A 20,782-nucleotide genomic window follows, 5' to 3' on the forward strand; every position below is an offset into this window, starting at 1 on the left:
ATCTGTCAGACAGGTGTTTGGTGTTTTTCTTTATTATAGAGAGAATTATTCTGTCATCAGCTGTGGAGGTCTTCCTTGGCCTGCCAGTCCCTTTGAGATTAGTAAGCTCACCAGTGCTCTCTTTCTTCTTGATGATGTTCAAAACAGTTGATTTTGGTAAGCACAGCTGTGATTTCAACATGGTGAAACCAAAATGTATAAAAAATCCCCTTTGATAAAATTTGACAATGTGCAATTTAACCACATGTGATTTTTCAATTATAAATCTCAAATTGTGTAGTACAGAGGCAAATAAATAAATGATGGGTCTTTGTCCCAAACATTATGGAGGGCACTGTAACTGTTCTGTCGAAAGTTGGCCCATTGTGTGAAGATTGTTCTACACAAAGCTGATATTGTGTTTTCTTGCTATTTCTAGTTATTTTCATCTGCTCTAGTGACCTCACATTCTGAGAATGAAACTCTTGGAGGCTTCTTGCTTGAGGATATTAAGAAGGAAATAAAAAGGGGAAATAAACTGGTATGTGTTGTAAATTCTATGAATGCAAACTTTCCAGAAACTTGGTTTTGATTATTGTGAACTATGTGTGCAAGAGGAAGAGTGGCTGCAATGTTTTGTTTGAGAGGCATTGAAAGGGTCGTCAGACCCTTATTCCCAGAGTAGAACTGTCAAATATAGAGGGCTTTAAGGTGAGAGACGGAATGTTTTAAGGAGAAGTGTGCAATAGATTTCTTGCAGGCAGTGGTGGGGGTCTGGAATGCACTCAGTGCTGGTGAGGGCAGTGAGAGTGGTGATGTTTACGAGGCTTCTGCATCGGCATATGGAAATGCAGGGAATAGAGAGATATGAATCATATGCAGGCAGCAGGGGTTAGTTCAATTTGACATCAGGTCCGGCACAGATTAATAGGCCAAAGGGCCCATTCTTATGCTGTATTGTTCTGAGTTATATGTTCTAATGTAATGCTTCCTGTCTCGTCCTTATCTGAATGTTGAAGCCGATCCTGCCGATCCTGCCCATCCTAATGGCATGTTTCAATAATGAGCAGTTTATAGCCCCATATGTCTGTTTATGCTTAGTTCATTATCGGTGAACTATTTGGATTGAGTACTGCAAAGACATTTTTTCCTTTCACACTCTATTTTCTCTGTCTTCCAGGCTTATTCATACCCCCCCCCCCGCCACACACTCACCTCCCCGCACCCCCACACCCCCCCCCCCCCCCCCCCCCCCCAAACTTGGATATCAAATTGTCTCTCTCTTTTCTGAAACTGATGTGAGATTCCTTATCCTCTCCCTTCTCCTGCCAAACGAGTTTAAACTCTTCCCATGACACTCGTTAACCTTACTGCAAGGATATTTGTCCCCACCCTGCTTGATTGCAAACTCTCACTTTTTTTTAGCCTTTTCTGTTGTAGAAAAACAGAAAAGGTAAAAAAATAAAGCTGGAAAGGTCGCATTCAAGTATGGCTGAGACAAACGTTCTTGCGGAAATGTTTGTCCCCCCCCCTTTATTTCTATAATTTTTTCTCTCACATGTGACAATCTACCATTATTATCCACACTCCCAACAAGACAGATAAAATAGAAATATGTAGGCAAATTTCTGACATGCAAAAAGAACAAGACAACGTTAGTAGTGATCTCACCTCGCCAAACTTCATCCCTAAACCTCAAGAATCTTAAGACTTGCCAGGTTTTGCTGAGAGGTTCTAAATTTTACTACCGCTGAAGAAAAATTCCATTACCCTTCCTGCAGCTAGGTACAATAGTCTTCACGTCCATTGACTAAGACTGAGTTCCCTTTTCCAATCTTGTTACTGCTAAGACTATCACTATTGGTATCTATCTTTATTTGTTGCAATGAGACACTCGCGATGGTTGCATGCCTACATTGTCCTGTCCTTCTTATTGCAGAGCTGCTCGTGCTGTCACCGTCCAGGGGCAACAATTGGATGTGATGTAAAAACTTGTCGTAGAACTTACCACTACTATTGTGCAAAACTTGATCAAGCTCAAATAAAGGAAGATCCATCTCGGGGAATATATTTGTATGTATAATGAATGCATTGCTCTTACACTTTTGGGTGACCTGTTATCTTTATGTTTATTTAACTCTTTCATGAGATGCAATTGACCTATACTTCAATACATTTATCAACAGGATTCTCTGCCAAAAACATAAAGAAGGTGCAGAGGATTCCAGTGACGGTAAGTGCTGCAATGGAAATGTTACAATTCATTGTTATCTGTTAAATTGAATCCAGATTTCCTTTCTACCTTGATTTCTGTGTAACATTACATTGATAAGAAAGACCAATTGTGGCTAAAATTGACCCAATTGATACTATGGAATTTCAGCGTGTCCCCAGTGGCATTTACCAGATGCACCTTATTCTGTTGGGTTGCAATGGGCAACTGCTGTGCAGAACTGCACAATAAATTCCAGAGTCATGGACGTTGTACAGTCCATTATGCAAACCATCTTCCAATCTTGCTCATGTCCCGTGCACTTTTGTTATCTGCAATTTCCCTGCAGCTTTAACACAAAATGCGCGAAGTATAAGAAGTAAAGTAGATGAGCTTGAGGCTCAGATAGAGGTTGGTAGATATGTCATTGTGGGGATTACCGATATGCATATGCAGGAGGATTGGGTCTGGGAACTTAATATTCAGCATTATACATCCAATAGAAAGGACAGGCAGGTGGGCAGAGGAGGGGGGGTAGCATGGAAGAATGGAATTCAGGTGAAGAATGGAATTCAGTTCCTTGCGAGTGAAGACGAGGTAGAGTCATTGTGGATTGAGTTGAGGAATTGCAAAGGTAAGAAGCCACTAATTGGTGTTGTCTACAACCCCCCAAATAGTAGCCCGGATGTAGGGTGTAAGTTGCAGCAGGAGTTGAAACTGGCATGTAACAAAGGTGATGCCACTGTGGTGATGGGAGATTTCAATATGCAGGTAGACTGGGAAAATCAGGTTGGTTCAGGAACCCAAGAAAGAGAGTTTGTAGAGTGCCTCCGAGATGGATTCTTAGAGCAGCTTGTGATGGAGCCGACCAGAAAAAAGGAACATCTGGATTTAGTGTTGTCCAATGAACCAAATTTGATAAGAGAACTCGAGGTAAAGGAACCGCTTGGAGGTATTGATCTTATTATGATTAATTTTAATCTGCAATTTGAGACAGAGAAGATTAAATCGGAAGCGGCAGTGGTGCAGTTGAACAAAGGCGATTATGAAGGCATGAGAGAGGAGCTGGCCAAGATAGACTGGAAAGGGATACTAGCAGGAATGACAGTGGAACAGCAAATGGCAGGAATTTCGGGGCATAATCCAGAAGACACAGGATCATTTCATTCCAAAAAGGAAAAAAGATTCTAAGGGGAGTAGGGGTCAACCATGACTGACAAGAGGAGTTAGGGATAGAATAAAACTAAAAGAAAAGATGTATAACACAGCAAAGAGTAGCCAGAAGCCAGAGGATTGGGAAACTTTCATAGGACAACAGAAAGAAACAAAACTGGCAATACGGGCTGAAAAGATGAAGTACGAAGGGAAGCTGGCCAGGAATATAAAGAAGGACAGTAAAAGCTTCTTTAGATATGTTAAAGGGAAAAAGAGTAGCAAAGTCAAATGTGGTTCCCTTGAAGGCAGACACGGGTAAAATTATTATGGGGAACAAGGAAATGGCAGAAGAGTTGAACAGGTTCTTCGGATCTGTCTTCACTGAGGAAGACACAAACAATCTCCCAGAAGTACTTTTCATTAGATGAGAAATAGTATTCGGTAGGCTAATGGGACTGAAGGATGATAAATCCCCGGGGCGTGATGGACAGCATCCCAGGGTCCTCAGGGAGGTGGCTCTAGAAATAGTGGACGCATTGGTGATCATTTTCCAATGTTCAATAGATTCAGGATCAGTTCCTGTGGATTGGAGGATAGCTATTGCTATCCCACTTTTCAAGAAAGGAGCGAGAGAGAAAACGGGGAATTACAGACCAGTTAGCCTGACTTCGGTGGTGGGAAAGATGCTGGAGTCAATTATTAAAGGGGTAATAATGGGGCATTTGGATAGCAGTAAAAGGATTAGTCCAAGTCAGCATGGATTTATGAAAGGAACATCATGCTTGACTAATCTTCTGGAATTTTTTGAGGATGTGACAAGTAAAATGGACGAAGGGGAGACAGTGGATGTAGTGTATCTAGACTTTCAGAAAGCCTTTGATAAGGTCCCGCATGGGAGACAGGTGACTAAAATTAGAGCACATGGTATTGGAGGTAGGGTGTTGACATGGATAGAAAATTGGTTGGCACATAGGAAGCAAAGAGTAGGAGTGAACGGGTCCTTTTCGGAATGGCAGGCAGTGGCGAGTGGAGTGGCGCAAGGGTCGGTGTTGGGGCTGCAACTGTTTACCATATATATTAATGATTTGGAAGAGGGAATTAGGAGCAACACTAGCAAGTTTGCAGATGACACAAAGCTGGGTGGCAGCGTGAACTGTGAAGAGGATGTTAGGAGGTTGCAGTGTGACCTGGACAGATTGAGTGTGTGGGCAGATACGTGGCAGATGCTGTATAATATAGATAAATGTGAGGTTATCCATTTTGGTGGCGAAAACAAGGGGGCAGATTATTATCTTAATGGGGTTAGGTTAGGTAAGGGGGAGGTACAGCGAGACCTGGGTGTCCTTGTACACCGGTTACTGAAAGTTGGCGTGCAGTACAGCAGGCAGTGAAGAAAGCTAATGGAATGTTGGCCTTCATAACAAGAGGATTTCAGTATAGGAGTAAAGAGGTTCTTCTGCAGTCGTATAGGGCTCTGGTAAGACCACATCTGGAGCATTGCGTACAATTTTGGTCTCCTAATTTGAGGAAGGCATCCTTGTGATTGAGGCAGTGCAGCGTAGGTTCACGAGATTGATCCCTGGGATGGCAGGACTGTCATATGAGTCTTGAAAGGACTAGGCTTGTATTCACTGGAGTTTAGAAGGATGAGGGGTGATCTTAAAGAAACATATAAAATTATAAAAGGACTGGACAAGCTAGGTGCAGGGAAAATGTTCCCAATGTTGGGCGAGTCCAGAACCCGGGGCCACAGTCCTAGAATAAAGGGGAGGCCATTTAAGACAGGTGAGAAAAAACTTTTTCACCCAGAGAGTTGTGAATTTATGGAATTCCCTGCCACGGAGGGCAGTGGAGGCTAAATCACTGGATGGATTTAAGAGAGAGTTAGATAGAGCTCTAGGGGCTAGTGGAGTCAAGAGATATGGGGAGAAAACAGGCACGGGTTATTGACTGGGGACGATCAGCCATGATCACAATGAATGGCTGTGCTGGCTCGAAGGGCCGAATGGGCTCCTCCTGCACCTATTTTTTGTTTCTATAAAATCTTCACTCTATTTATTCTCTCTCTTACCCTACCTGTTGTGCTTATGTGGTATTATCTGCCTGGATTGTTGGCAACACCAAATATTTCATTATATGTGGGACACGAGACAATAATAAACCATTCAATTTCTCATTTGGATGTGGCAACATATTGGGAAATGGTTGTTCTCTAGCTCCATGGGGGCCATCCCTGGCACAATCTCACTTTGTGTTATTTGCTTCTTTTTGGATTTCAGTTTCTGCTTTTTGCACTAAAATGGAAACAAGAAATTCAAATTTCAAACAGCACCAATGCCTGGCCACAGAGGGTAGTGTTGGCCATTTAAAGTTTAGTTACTATATTTGGTTAGTGCTCTGGTGGAGTCAACATAGGGAAGGTATTTCAACCGATCATTTATCCATAATTCTCAATCTTGATTTGATGAATAACAAAATTCTCAGCCCCATTAATACAGTGCTCTCAATGATGTTTGGGACAAAGACCCATCATTTATTTATTTGCTTCTGTGCTCCACAATTTGAGATTTGTAATAGAAAAATTCACATGTGCTTAAAGTGCACATTGTCAGATTTTATTAAAGGGTATTGTTATACATTTTGGTTTCATCATGTAGAAATTACAGCGGTGTTTATACATAGTCCCCCTATTTCAGGGCACCATAATGTTGGGGGCACATGGCTTCACAGGTGTTTGTAATTGCGCAGGTATAAGAGGCAATTATAACGCGTCATTAAGACTGCTGAGAGGATCAGTGGCACCCAGCTCCCCAGACTGGAGGACATCTACCGGACCCGCTGCATCCGGAGGGTCAAGGGCATCATTAGAGACAGCACACACCCTGGACACTGCCTCTTCACCCCCCTGCCCTCAGGAAGACGATACAGGACACTGAGCGCCCGCACGACAAGACTAAAAAACAGCTTCTACCATAGAGCTGTGACACTACTGAACTCTATCCCCCTCCCACACTGATTCCCCCCCTCTCTCTCACACACCCGCCCATACTCCTATATGTTTATAGTCTAATTTTTTAATAGTTCTTTTTTAAACGTATTTTTATACTCATATTCCTGTGCAGCTGGAGGACTGCCCCAACAAAATTTTGTTGTCTTGTACAATGACAATAAAGATTATTATTATTATTAAGGTACAATGCAGGTATCTCAGCTCCTCGTCTTTCCTCCAGTCTTTCCATCACCTTTGGAAACTTTTATTGTTGTTTATCAGCATGCGGACCAAAGTTGTGCCAATGAAAGTCAAATCGGCCATTAAGTGACTGAGAAACAAGAATAAAACTGTCAGCGAAAGACATCAGCCAAACAGGCTTACCAAATCAACTGTTTGGAACATTAAGAAGAAAGAGAGCACTGGTGAGCTTACTAATTGCAAAGGGACTGGCAGGCCAAGGAAGACCTCCACAGCTGATGACAGAAGAATTCGCTCTATAATAAAGAAAAACACCAAACACCTGTCCGACTGATCAGAAACACTCTTTAGGAGTCGGGTGTGGCTTTGTCAATGACCACTGTCCGCAGAAGAATTCATGAACAGAAATACAGAGGCTACACTGCAAGATGCAAACCACTGGTTAGCTGCAAAAATAGGATGGCCAGGTTACAGTTTGCCAAGAAGTACTTAAAAGAGCAAACACAGTTCTGGAAAAAGGTCTTATGGGCAGATGAGACAAAGATGAACTTATATCAGAGTGATGGCAAGAGCAAAGTATGGAGGAGAGAAGGAAATGCCCAAGATCCAAAGCATACCGCCTCATCAGTGAAACACGGTGGTAGGGGTGTTATGGCCTGGGCATGTATGGCTGCTGAAGGAACTGGCTCACTTATCTTCACTGATGATACAACTACTGATGTTAGTAGCAGAATAAATTCTGAAGTGTATAGACACATCCTATCTGCTCAAGTTCGAACAAATGCCTCAAAACTCATTGGCCGGTGGTTCATTCTACAGTACGACAATTATCCCAAACCTACTGCTAAAGCAACAGTTTGTCAAAGCTAAAAAATGGTAAATTCTTGAGTGGCCAAGTCAATCACCCGATCTGAACTCAATTGAGCTTGCCTTTTATATGCTGAAGAGAAAACTGAAGGGGACTAGCCCCCAAAACAAACATAAGCTAAAGATGGCTGCAATACAGGCCTGGCAGAGCATCACCGGAGAAGACACCCAGCAACTGGTGATGTCTGTGAATCGCAGACTTCAAGCTGTCATTGCATGCAAAGGATATGCAACAAAATACTAAACATGACTACTTTCATTTACATGACATTGCTGTGTCCCAAACATTATGGCCCCAAAATGGGGGGACTATGTATAAGCACTGCTGTAATTTCTACATGGTGAAACCAAAATGTATAAAAATTGCCTTTATTAAAATCTGACAATGCACTTTAACCACATGTGATTTTTTTTTTCTATTACCAATCTCAAATTGTGGAGTACAGAGGCAAATAAATAAACGACGGGTCTTTGTCCCAAACATTATGGAGGGTACTGTTTGTTCACTCATCTATAAACTGAGCAGAACTAATTGTCGGCTATCCTCTGAGTGACATCTCTTGGGAAGATACAAGGAGAAAGTAGCACATTAATTATGCACCTGAAAGATTTGAAGTTAAATCAGGTATTGTGTAATTGTGAAGTAATTGATTTTTGATGTATTCCATGGAGATGGTCTCCCAGGAAACCTGACAATGTGTCCGACAAGTCATCGTAGAGGTGTTCGGGGAGGACCCAGAGGAAAACGAAGACTTCCTAACTCAAAAGACGAGTCTGATGATGACATGTCTACTTCCTCCCAAGGAAAAGATGAAACGAGTTGCAGTTCCTATGTGAGTAAATGAATCCTGGAACAATATTTGAAGGAAGGGAGTTTGATGCATTTTGCTCTTTATTTCACTCTGACACAATTTACCTTTATAACATTCAATGAGCACTTGAGCACATTCAGCCTTTTGATAATTTTCTAGCAGGCACCAAGTGCAATGCAGCTTGTAAAATTACTCTGCCTTTTACCACGCACTTATTTCTGTAATTTTCTTAAGTTCTGATCCAATTCCCTTTGACTGAATGTGATTTCACTAGCTTGACAAACTATGCATTGTAACCAATCATAACATTGAAAGAAACCCACATACAGATGCTCCTCGACTTACGATGCTTCGATTTACGATATTTTGACTTTAAGATGGTGCAAAAGCGATACACATTCATTAGAAACCGTATTTCACTAGTCTGGCCTCATGGCTGCGTTGAGAATTTAAGCTGTAATGCTTTACTGTTCAATTAAAATTGCTTTCCTGTGGTCTACTTAGATTTACGCCTGCTCTGTTCAGCAGACGCACTCGCTCGCCTGAGCTGGCTTGTTAGTATCTCTCTCATTAACTACCGCTCAATCTCAAACCTCCCCTTTCTTTCAAAAACCCTGGAGCGTATCGTTGCGTCACAACTTCATTCCCACCTCCTTGCGTATAATGCATTTCGTTGTCTCTGTATTGTACACTGACAATGACAATTAAAATTGAATCTGAATCTGAATCTGATAACCTATTTGAACCCCTCCAATCTGGCTTTCGCCCCCTCCATAGCACAGAAACTGCTCTCAAAGTCCTCAACGACTTCCTCACCTCTGCTGACACTGGTTCCCTCAACATCCTCATCCTCCTCGACCTGAGTGCAGCCTTCGATACAGTGAACCATAACATCCTGCTTACCAGACTTGGGGACCTTGGCATTGAAGGTTCTGCACTCAGCTGGCTCTGTTCCTACCTTTCCAACAGATCCCACTTCATCTCTCTCCATAACCACACCTCTGCTACAGCCACAGTCACTCAAGGCGTTCCCCAAGGCTCCGTACTCGGCCCCCTCCTCTTCATCATCTACATCCTCCCCCTTGGTCAGATACTCCGCCACTTCAACCTGGACTTCCACTGTTACGCCGATGACACCCAGATCTACCTCGGCACCAAATCCCCCCACAACCCCCCCCCTCTCCCATATCAACTCCTGTTTGTCAGCTATAAAAACCTGGATGCAACATAACTTCCTCAAACTCAACAGCGATAAAACAGAATTCCTCCTCATAGGCTCCAAATCCACACTCAGCAAAATCAATAACCCCACTCTCACCATCGACGGCACCACTGTCTCCCCATCTCCCCAGGCCCGCAACCTTGGCGTGATCTTTGATTCCACCCTCTCCCTTGAGCCTCACATCCGCCATGTCATTAAAACCTCCTTCTTTCACCTCCGCAACATCGCCAAAATCAGACCCTCTCTCACACCTCCCGCTGCTGAAAGACTCATCCATGCCTTCATCTCCTCCCGACTGGACTACTGCAACTCACTTCTCCTTGGCATCAGCTCCACCTACATCAACCGACTCCAACTGGTCCAGAACGCAGCCGCCCGACTCATCACCCACACCAAATCCTGGCATCACATCACTCCAGTCCTCAAACAACTTCACTGGCTTCCCATCTCCCACCGGATCACCTACAAAATCCTGGTCCTCACCTACAAAGCCCTCCACCATCTGCCCCCCCCCCCCCCCCCCCATATCTCACTGACCTCCTCTCCCCCTACCAACCCTCACGGTCCCTCAGATCCACATCAGCCGGTCTCCTCTCCATCCACAAGTCCAACCTCCGCAGTTTTGGGGACAGAGCCTTCTCCAGGGCAGCTCCCAGGCTCTGGAACTCCCTCCCCCAACTGATCCGCAATTCCGTGTCCCTCACCATCTTCCAGTCCCGCCTCAAGACCCATCTCTTCACCTCTGCCTATCCTTAGCCCCACATCCCCTCCCTTTTCATCTGTGCTTGAATTGCCTCGTATTGTGTTTTGAATTGAATTCTGTCTTTAATTTGTGTACTAGTCATGTTTCTACTATTTATTTCATTCCGCTTACATGTTTTTCCTCTACTTGCTAAATTTTTGTAAGGTATCCTTGAGACTCTTGAAAGGTGCCCATAAATAAAATGTATTATTATTATTATTAATGCTAGTATCTGCACTTTCTCTCCTATTTATCTTGATGTAAGTTCGATTGAGTCAGCTGTTTTGTATGCGAGGTATCTGAGCTGAGGTTGGAGAGAGAGAGAAAGCGTGCAGTGGATACAGAAGAGGCGAGCTTCAGGACTGAAGAAGAGGCTGGCGTGGGTCGAGATCTTGCAGGGAGATAAGAGAATCTTGTTGGCCTTTCCTTGGGGGAAGTGACGAGTTAGGGACTTGTGAGGAATCTTGCAGGAGACAAGATGAACATCGAACGGCAACAGATCTGATGAGGTTGCTAAAATCTCAGAGCTGCTGCCTGCTGTGACAATTCGCCATGTGTTCACTGCTGCGGGGGCTGGCACTCGGTAGATTTAAGGGGCGTCAGTGCTCAGGGAATTGGTGAGCGCTTTGACCGAACAGGGGCGGTGGGGGTAGGGTGGGCGGATGAGAGATGCCAAAACGGGGAAATTAAAACACTCCCAGAGGCAGAGGACGGAAGAGGAGAGAGATGGGGCTGGCGGTCCAACCTTGAACACTGGTGATGGAATGCTAGGTGTATTAAATGCATTTTTGACTTACGATATTTTCGATTTACGATGGGTTTATCGGAACATAACCCCATCATAAGTTGAGGAGCATCTGTACTGCCTTTTAGTTCCTTTGCCAACCACCTTCAATATCTTGTTGTTCTTGACTCTTTTGTTTCACTTTCCCCAACCCTGTGGAGAACCGATTATTTTAAATACCATTGACGCATCCATTCTCATCCTACTATGCTTTAAGGAAAATGGTCCCAGTCACTCCTCGGTATTTATGCACTCCGAGCCCTCCTTGTCCATCTTAAAATGTGATTATAATCAAACAAGTTACAGTTAAGGGTTTAAACCAGTGTCTGCAGTTCCTTCCTACGCATCTGATCTCCTGCGGTGTGAAGCTTGGGATCAGGCGGAGCTTGGTTTCACAATGCATTCTTCTGCAGCTTGTGCAGATGTGGTTACGAGAGGTTTTCTCAAAGTGTAATTATCTACATGAGAATCCAGGAAAGTATCATTATCTTTAGAGGGTGGCTTGGAGTGTGTCATCAACATGGAGACCCTGGTGTAACGGCTAAGTTGTTTAAGACTTTAACAACGAGAGATTTCTTGAGCCCAGTAAGTAGAAATTGTTTAAAGTTCTCAAGTCCTGGCAAGTGTGGATGTGGAGAGGATGTTTCCATGAGTGGGAGAGTCTTGGGCCAGAGGTCATAGCCTCAGAATTATAGCTTTAGTGTAATGAATTTGGTTAGCTTGTGGATAAGCAATGTTCTGTAACCTACATCAACAACAGCCAAGAACTGGAAAGTGGATTAGACAAGAAGACTCTTCAGCACAATAAATGGTACATTTCCAAGATCCTTAATTATTCTATACCATTCAGACTTTTGTTGACTTGACTTTTTTTATTTCTCGCGTTATCTCTCAACTTTCCATAGAAAAATGTTACACGTGTTCAATTATTCTTGAGCTGAGATCTTAATATGAAACTTGCAACTATGCTCTGTACCCAAAGTGTGATCTGAGAAGGGCACTGTATAACTTCAGTATACATTTTTACATTTGAATTCTCTACTAGAAATAAATCCCTGTGCTTTGTGCGCACATATTAATTGTGTTCGTTTTGGAGTTAAGGCAATACTTTTATACTTTAACGATAATTGTTTTCATTTTATTTCCCTTGGTAGCAGGAGCGATCTCCTCACTGCAGCAGTCCCACTATTACAGGACCAAAGTGTGGATTCTGCCATGCTGGAGATGAAGAAAATGAGACCAGAGGAAAACTCCACACCTCAAATGCTAAAAAAGTTGCGGCACATTACAAATGTATGGTAAGAAACAGAAATTGTGACGATATTGCAATGTATTTTGGGACTGTCCTAACTAATATAGCTCAGCTTTCCTCTGTTATTGCTTTGGGTCCCGATTGCATATAGCAGACATTAGACCAACTTTAGACCAGATGTACAAAGCACATTAAAGGATGTAGGTAGAGAAATGCATTAAATCTGACGATAGTACATGGGAAAGTATGTGTTTCCAATTTACTCGCACCGAATTGCATAATGTGGAATCATTAGATTCCAGGAAAAGTCAAAGTAACTGGTGCAACTAAGGGTGGCCAAATGAAGCAGCTGATAGTGCTGCTGCCTCAGTACCAGAGACCCAGGATCAATCCTGTGGGGTTTGCACGTTCTTTCTTTGATCACGTGGGTTTCCTCCAGGTGATCTGTTTTTTTCCCACATCCCAAAGGCGTGCAGGTTTGTAGGTTAATTGGCTGCTATAAAATTGACCCTAATATGTGGGGCGTGGATGTAGGAATAACATAGAACTACGGTGAATGGGTGATTAATAATTTGCATGGACACAGTCAGACAAAGGGCCTGTTTCCATGCTGTATCTCTTCTGGACCCCCTCCAACCCAAGGACATCCTTCCTCGGACACTGGGTGCGAGGCAGATTGACACCCACAGTGACTGCAAAGGTATGATTCTCTGTTTGGGGGAAGGAAAGCCTTTTTGACCACTCCGGTGATGCCACTTTCAAGGAACGATGTACCCGCACTCCCAGATCCCTCTGCTCTAAAACACTTCCCAGAGCCCTACCATTCACTGTGTAGATCATGCCCTTGTTAAACTTCACAAATTGCAACACCTCACATTTCTTTGTATTAATTTCCATCAACCAATCAATTCAGGTTTTGGTGAAGAACTTCCACTGTTTGCATTTCAAAAAGATTTTGTTGTAAGAACTGCAAATACTTTAAAAAATCTATAAACTGCACCCATCCTCATAGATCTTTAATTTAAATATAACTTTAAATTTAAATATATTCCAAAGAGGAAGAAAGATTCCAAGGGGAGTAAGGGGTGACCGTGGTTGACAAGGGACATCAGGAACAGTATCAAAATCAAAGAGAAGTACTATGTAGCAAAGATGAGCGGGAAGCAAGAGGATTGGGTGATGTTTAAAGAGCAGCAGAAGATAACTAAAATGGCAATAAGGGGAGAAAAGATGAGGTGCGAAGGTAAGCTAGGAAAGAATATAAAGGAGGATAGTAAAGGCTTCTTTAGGTATGTGAAGAGGAAAAAATTAGTCAAGACCAAAGTTGGACCCTTGAAGACTGAAAAAGGTGAATTTATTATGGGGAACAAGGAAATGGCAGATGAGATGAACAGGTACTTTGGATCTGTCTTCACTAAGGAGGACACAAACAATCTTTCTGATGGACTAGTGGCTAGAGGATCTGGGCGACGGAGGAACTGAAGGAAATCCACATTAGGCAGGAAATGTTGTTAGGTACACAAAAATGCTGGAGAAACTCAGCGGGTGCAGCAGCATCTATGGAGCGAAGGAAATAGGCGACGTTTCGGGCCAAAACCCTTCTTCATGTTGTTGGGTAGACTGATGGGACTGAAGGCTGATAAATTCCCAGGGCCTGAGAGTATTTAAGGAAGTGGCTCTAGAAATTGTGGATGCATTGGTGATAATTTTCCAATGTTCTATAGATTCAGGATCAGTTCCTGTGGATTGGATGGTAGCTAATGTTATCCCACTTTTTAAGAAAGGCAGGAGAGAGAAAACAGGAAATTATAGACCAGTTAGCCTGGCATGGGTGGTGGGGAAGATGCTGCAGTTATAAAATATGAAATAGTGGCACATTTGGATAGCAGTTACAGGATTCCTCTAAGTTAGCATGGATTTACGAAGGGAAATCATGCTTGACTAATCTGGAATTTTTTGAGGCTGTAACTAGGAAAATGGAGACGGGAGAGCCAGTGGATGTAGTGTACCTGGACTTTCAGAAAGCATTTGATAAGGTCCCACATAGGAGATTAGTGGGCAAAATTAGGGCACATGGTATTGTGGGCAGAGTGCTGACAAGGAATTGGATGGCAGACAGAAAACAAAGAGTAGGGATTAACGGGTCCCTTTCAGAATGGCAGATCGTGACTAGTGGGATATCACTGGGCTCGGTGCTGGGACCGCAGCTATTTACAATGTACATCAATGATTTAGATGAAAGGATTCAAAGTAACATTAGCAAATTTGCAGATGACACAAAGCTGGGTTGCAGAGTGAACTGCGGAGGATGCTATGAGATTGCAGAGTGACTTGGACAGGTTGGGTGAGTGGGCAGATGCATGGCGGATGCAGTTTAATATGGATAAATGTGAGGTTATCCACATTGGTAGCAAAAACAGGAAGGCAGATTATCTAAATTGCATTAAGTTGAGAAAAGGGGAAGTACAACGGGATCTAGGGGTCCTTGTTCATCAGTCAATGAAAGTAAGCATGCAGGTACAGCAGGCAGTGAACTAAGCGAATGGCATGTTGGTCTTCATAACAAGAGGAGCTGAGGATAGGAGCAAAGAGTTCCTTCTGCAGTTGTATAGGGCCCTAGTGAGACCACACCTGGAGTATTGTGTGCAGTTTTGGTCCCATAATTTGAGGAAGGACATTCTTGCTATTGAGGGAGTGCAGCGTAGGTTTACAAGGTTAATTCCCGGGATGGCGGGAATGTCATATGCTGATAGAATGGAGTGGCTGAGCTTGTATACTCTGGAGTTTAGAAGGATGAGAGGCATCTTATTGAAACATATAAGATTATTAAGGGTTTGGACACGTTAGAGGCAGGAAACATGTTCCCAATGTTGGGGGAGTCCAGAACCAGGGGCCACAGTTTAAGAATAAGGGGTAAGCCATTTAGGAAGGAGACGAATAAATACTTTTTCACACAGATTAGTGAGTCTGTGGAATTCTCTGCCTCAGAGGACAGTGGAGGCCGGTTCTCTGGATACTTTCAAGAGAGAGCTAGATAGGGCTCTTAAAAAAGATAGCGGAGTCTTGGGAGAAGGCCGGAACTGGGTACTGATTGGGGATGATCAGCCATGATCACATTGAATGGCGGCGCTGGCTCGAATGGCGAATGGCCTACTGCTGCACCAATTGTCTATTGTCTATTGGCTTACTACATCCTGTGCAATATTTGAATGCAATGTACTTTTAATTTCAGCTATTTTCCTCTGGTACTGTCCAACTCACAACTTCATCGAGAAAAGATTTTGGTGATTTTGATATTAAAACAGTCATCCAAGAAATCAAAAGAGGCAAAAGAATGGTTTGTATTTTTAGACAACTTGTACAAAACTTGTGTAAAGTTAATAATTGTCTATTTCCGTTCAGTCAATATTTATATTATTATCAAAACTTTTTCATGTTCAGAAGACATCGGAATAGAATTAGGCCTTTAGGCCCATCAAGACTACTCTGCCATTCAATTGTAGCTGACACCTCTTTCCCTCTCAACCCCATTATCTTGCCGTTTCCCCATAACCTTTTGACACCCTTATAAATCAAGAATCTTGTCAATCTCCATTTTAAAAATACCTAACAACTTTATCCCTCTTTTTAATGGAGTTCACGATGTATGTACCAACAGCTGAAATATTCTGAAAAACAGCTGAAATATGACTTCTAAATTCTTCATTCTTCCGACAATTCCAAGAACATTTCTCTGGGCACACATGTGGGCTCGGTACTGCTTAACACTGGGCATAACCTTGGAGTAGTACAATTGACTTTGAAAAGGCTGTGTAATTTGTTCCACTCCACTGCTTTTTCTATATAGCTGTATAAATGGTAGGCGAGTTACCGGGGAGGATTCTGAGGAATAAGATGAATATGGATTTGGAAAGACAGAGGCTGATCAGGGATAGTCATCATGGCTTTGTACATGAAAGATCGTGTCTCATGAATATGATTGAGTTTTTTGAAGAAGTAATCATGCAGGTTGGCAAGGGCAGAGCCATAGATGTTGTCTATATACTTCCGCAAGGCCTTTGATAAGGTTCCACGTGGTAACTACTCTGGAAGGCTAGACAGAACTGGATCCAGCTAGAGCTAGCTACCTGGATACGGAATTGGCATCATGGAAGGAATCATGGTGGTGGTATTTTTGGACTGTGATTAGTGGTGTTTCTCAGGGATCAGTGCAGGGCCCATTGCTGTTTCTGGGTTATATCAATTATGTAGATGACAATATGCAAGGCATGTTTAGTAAGTTTGTAGATGATACTAAACTAGGCAGTATCATAGACAGTGAATATGGTTACCAACAGTGGCAGCAGCATTTTGATCAGCTGGATTGTATATTGGATGAGGGGATTGAAGGCTTTGTGGCTAAGTTTGCAGATGATATGAAAATAGGTGGAGGAGCAGGTAGTAGCAATGTTACAAAATTTTGAGATTTTAAAAATCAAGTCTGCAATTTATCCCATCAGATAAAGCATAAAAAGAAGTTTAATTTGACACCTAATTCACTTTCATATCTCAAGTATTAAAAAAGTTATGGCCATTTTCATACTCGGAAATTAGCATCTTGTTCCCTACTGATTTTCTATTGACATAACAAAAAAGCTGTGATCGTGGACAGTCAAAAGCCCACAACTTTCTTAAAAATTAAGAGAACTGAATAAAATTTTCAGTTATCATAGATTGAAGCATTCTGAAACAAATATAAAATAATCTTACTTGGATGACCTGAAATTAAAGCATATAGTAGGTATGTTGCAAAGCCTACCTGAAGATCGCTGAAAATCTGTCCCAGCCCGTGTGCGCGATTTTGGCACCGTTTAGAGGGGGGCGGGTTAAAAACGCAATTTTCCCTAGGCTGTTCAAATCGAGGTTTTTCAGCCTAGTTAATTATTAACGAAAAATCGCTGAAAAGCTGATTTAAATGCCATTAATTTACAGCAATTGAACACTAAATTCCTTCAATTTGGCCTATAAATTAATGTAAATGAGATTTAAAAATCATGTTTTATTGTGAATTCTTTGTGAATATTATTTGGACACTTAGGCTATTTAAAAATGTTAATCTTTTCTTAAGAAATGGATAGATGTTTAGATCTAGTAATTGAAGTTTTGAATTAGCTACAACTGGGTAACTAACTAACTATATGTAGCAATGTTACAAAATTTTAAGATTAGCTAATTTCAAACTTCAATTACTAGATCTAAACATCTATCCATTTCCTAAGTGTCCAAATAATATTCACAAATAATTCACAATAAAACATGATTTTAAAATCTCATTTACATTAATTTATAGGCCAAATGGAAGGAATTTAGTGTTCAATTGCTGTAAATTAAAGTCCATTTAAATCAGCTTTCTAGTGGGATCCTGTGAACGCGCTGGTTTAGAACGTTCACATTGCGGTAGATTTGTGCCCTCAAATGCCCAGAAAAATACTACGGGATATAATGGGGCCCAAATTAGCTACTCGCAACATTAAACTTTGTATAAAGGGATCTTAAGAAGCCCTTTTTAACGTAAAAATAAACAGCCTACCTTCCGTTTTCCCCTGTATGAGATCCGGCCCGTTATCGGCGGTCGCGGGTTTAGAGGTTAATTTTTAACCTACTATAACAAGTAAATAAACCCCTTAAAACTAGAAATAGCTCCAGCTACGGAATCTTCCAGCGATTTTTCGTTAATAATTAACTAGACTGAACATCCTCGATTTGAACAGCCTAGGGAAAATCGCGTTTTAAACCCGCCCCCCCCCTCTAAACGGCGCCAAAATCGCGCACACGGGCTAGGACAGATTTTCAGCGACGCTTCAGGTACGTTTTACAACATACCTACAGGTAGTGTAGAGAAAGCAGGGACTCTGCCGAGGTTGGGAGTGTGGGCAGAGAAGGTTGAAGATGGAATATAGTGTAGCAAAGTGTAGAGTCATGCACTTTGGTAGTAGGAATAAAGGCAGAGATTATTTTCTAAACAGGTAGAGACTCCAAAAATCATAGGTGCAAAGGAACTTGGGAAGACAGATGCAGGAGTCCCAAAAGGTTAATCTGCGTCGAATTGGTAGTAAAGAAAGCAAACTCAATGCTTGCATTTATTTCAAGTGGGCTTGTATACAAAAACAGCGATTGAATGATGAGGCTCTACAAGGCGCTGGTAAAGCCCCATTTGAAATATAGTGAGCAATTTTGGGCACCATATCTGAGGAAGGGTGTGCTGGCTCTGGAGAGGGTCCAGAGGAGGTTTACAGGAATGATCCCAGAAATGAGTAGGTTAATCTTTGATGAGCATTTGTCCGCACTGGGCCTGTACTTGCTGGTGTTTAAAAGAATGAGGGGGACCTCATTGAAACATACAGACCAGTGAAAGGCTTGGATAGAGTGGATGTGGAGAGGATGTTTCCACTGGTGGGAGAGTCTTGGACTAGAGGTCATAGCCCCAGAATTATAGGACGTTCTTTTAGGAAGGAGACAAGGAGAAATTTCTTGTCAGAGGGTGATGAATCTGTGGAATTATTTGCCACAGAAGGCTGTGGAGGCCGTCAGTGGATATTTTTAAGGCAGAGATACTGTAGATAGATTCTTGTTTAGTACAGGTGTCAGAGGTTATGGGGAGAAGGCAGGAGAATGGTGTTAGGAGAGAGAGAATGTCCAAATTTTACTCCTATCACTTATTACATTATGACAAGTAGGCTGAAGAATGGCTGATGGAGTTCAATGCAGATAAGTGTGAGGTAGGGCCATGTGGAGGCTTGTAGAGCAGAGGGATTGAGGAGTGCATGTGGACAATTCCCTGATAATGGCATTCACAGGATAAAGAGGGCTTTTGGTACATTGGCCTTCATTAGTCAGGGTAGTGAGTATAGAGTTTGGATGTCGTGTTACAGTTGTGCATGTCGTTGGTGAGGCCACATTTAGAGTGTTGTGTTCAGTTTTTGTCGCCCTACTATAGAAATGTCATTAAGCTGGAAAAAGTATAGAGAAGATTTGCGAGGGTGTTATCAGGACTCAGACCTGAGCTGGGGGGATTTGGGCCAAATTAGGGCAAATGGGACTAGCTTAAATGAGTCGTGGACGAGTGAGGCCGAAAGGCCTGTTTCCTTATGTATGACTAAATGTGAGAATATAATTAAATGGTTTGCTTCTGATGTACTGAAACTGTGTTCACAAAGATTGCGAGTAATTCAGTGAACAATTGTAGTCTGTCATGCTGGGATATCTTTGTCATCAAGTCTAGCTCATTTGTCTTATCAGCAATTAATTTTTTCCTCTAAACAGTTTGTAGTCTGTCATGCTGGGGTATCTTTGTCATCCAGTCTGCAGCTCATTTGTCTTATCAGCAATTACTTTCTTCCTTTAAACTGTTTGTTTTCTAAATTTCAGAAATGTACATTATGCAGTCAAATAGGTGCAACTATTGGCTGTGAAATTAAAGCTTGCATCAAGACTTACCATTACCACTGTGCAGTTGAAGATCGAGCTAAATTTCATTGAGAATCTTGACAGAGGCATCTACAGGTACCAAATTCGATTGGTGACAGTTATTTATCATTCTGCATTTTCCTCTTGCCAAAGGTTATACTTCATTAGTTTGTTTACGATAATCTTGTTGCCTGTAATTTCTTTTACCAATGGATCCTGTGACATTTATTATTCTGTGCTGTTATTATTGCCACATGCATCTCTCTTCCATTACATTTCCGTTGATGATTGTGAAATACCATTGTGCATCAGTGTATTTGGTTGCCAATTTTGTGTGCTACCATCATGTGATAAGTATTTTATAGAAAACTTGCATAAAAATGGATAACGTGATCCGTATGAATATTTAGTTTATTAGTCACATGCACGCGATACCTTGAAAAGCTTTTGTTTGCATGCTTATCTATCAAATAAAAGACTACATGAATATAATCAAGTCGTGCATTGGCACAACACCGTGCAAGATATAACATGTCTCAAGATATAACAAAGTCCGACAGACTCCGTTGCAAGATAGGTCTCTAACGAAGTAGATTGGAGATCAGGACTGCACTCTAGTTGAGGGGAAAACTGTTCAGTTGACTGATAACAGCTGGGAATAAACTATCCTTGAATCTAGAGGTGTGCATTTTCACATTTCTATGCCTCGTGGCTGATGGGAGAGGGGAGAATCTGAATCTGAATCTGAGAGACTGGTCCTTAATTATGCTGGCGGCCTTGCCAAGGCAGCATGAAGTGTAGATGAAGTCAATGGAAGGGAGGTTGGTTTGTGTGATTATCTGGGCTACATCCACAACTTTCTGCAATTTCTTGCAGTTTTGGATGGAACGGTTCACCATGTAGAATACGAATAAAGATCCCTTTTCTAGTTTCTTTTATCTAAATGCCTATCCTGACTACCTGATAGCATACCCTGTCAACTCTCCTTCCCACTCCCGCGTTGACCTGTTATTGCTTGGCCTTCACAACAGCCAAGCTGAGACCAAACTAGATGAATAGCTTCTCATATTCTGTCTGGGTAGTTTACAACCCAATGATGTGAGCATTGAATTTTCCAACTT

The 20,782-nt window shown here is 42.2% G+C and overlaps 1 protein-coding gene across 1 annotated transcript in view; it reads left to right on the forward strand.

The window, feature by feature from the left end:
* Nucleotides 1-20,782, forward strand: part of phf6 (PHD finger protein 6) — a 45,037-nt gene that overhangs the window by 9,086 nt on the left and 15,169 nt on the right. Inside the window, 8 exon segments of the mRNA XM_055644094.1 lie at nucleotides 419-520; nucleotides 1,919-2,052; nucleotides 2,166-2,212; nucleotides 8,076-8,236; nucleotides 12,118-12,261; nucleotides 15,448-15,552; nucleotides 19,623-19,724; nucleotides 19,726-19,757. Coding sequence (XP_055500069.1) covers nucleotides 419-520; nucleotides 1,919-2,052; nucleotides 2,166-2,212; nucleotides 8,076-8,236; nucleotides 12,118-12,261; nucleotides 15,448-15,552; nucleotides 19,623-19,724; nucleotides 19,726-19,757 — 827 coding nt within the window.

This window comes from Leucoraja erinacea, chromosome 12, assembly GCF_028641065.1.
Source record: "Leucoraja erinacea ecotype New England chromosome 12, Leri_hhj_1, whole genome shotgun sequence".
Classification (NCBI taxonomy): domain Eukaryota; kingdom Metazoa; phylum Chordata; class Chondrichthyes; order Rajiformes; family Rajidae; genus Leucoraja; species Leucoraja erinaceus.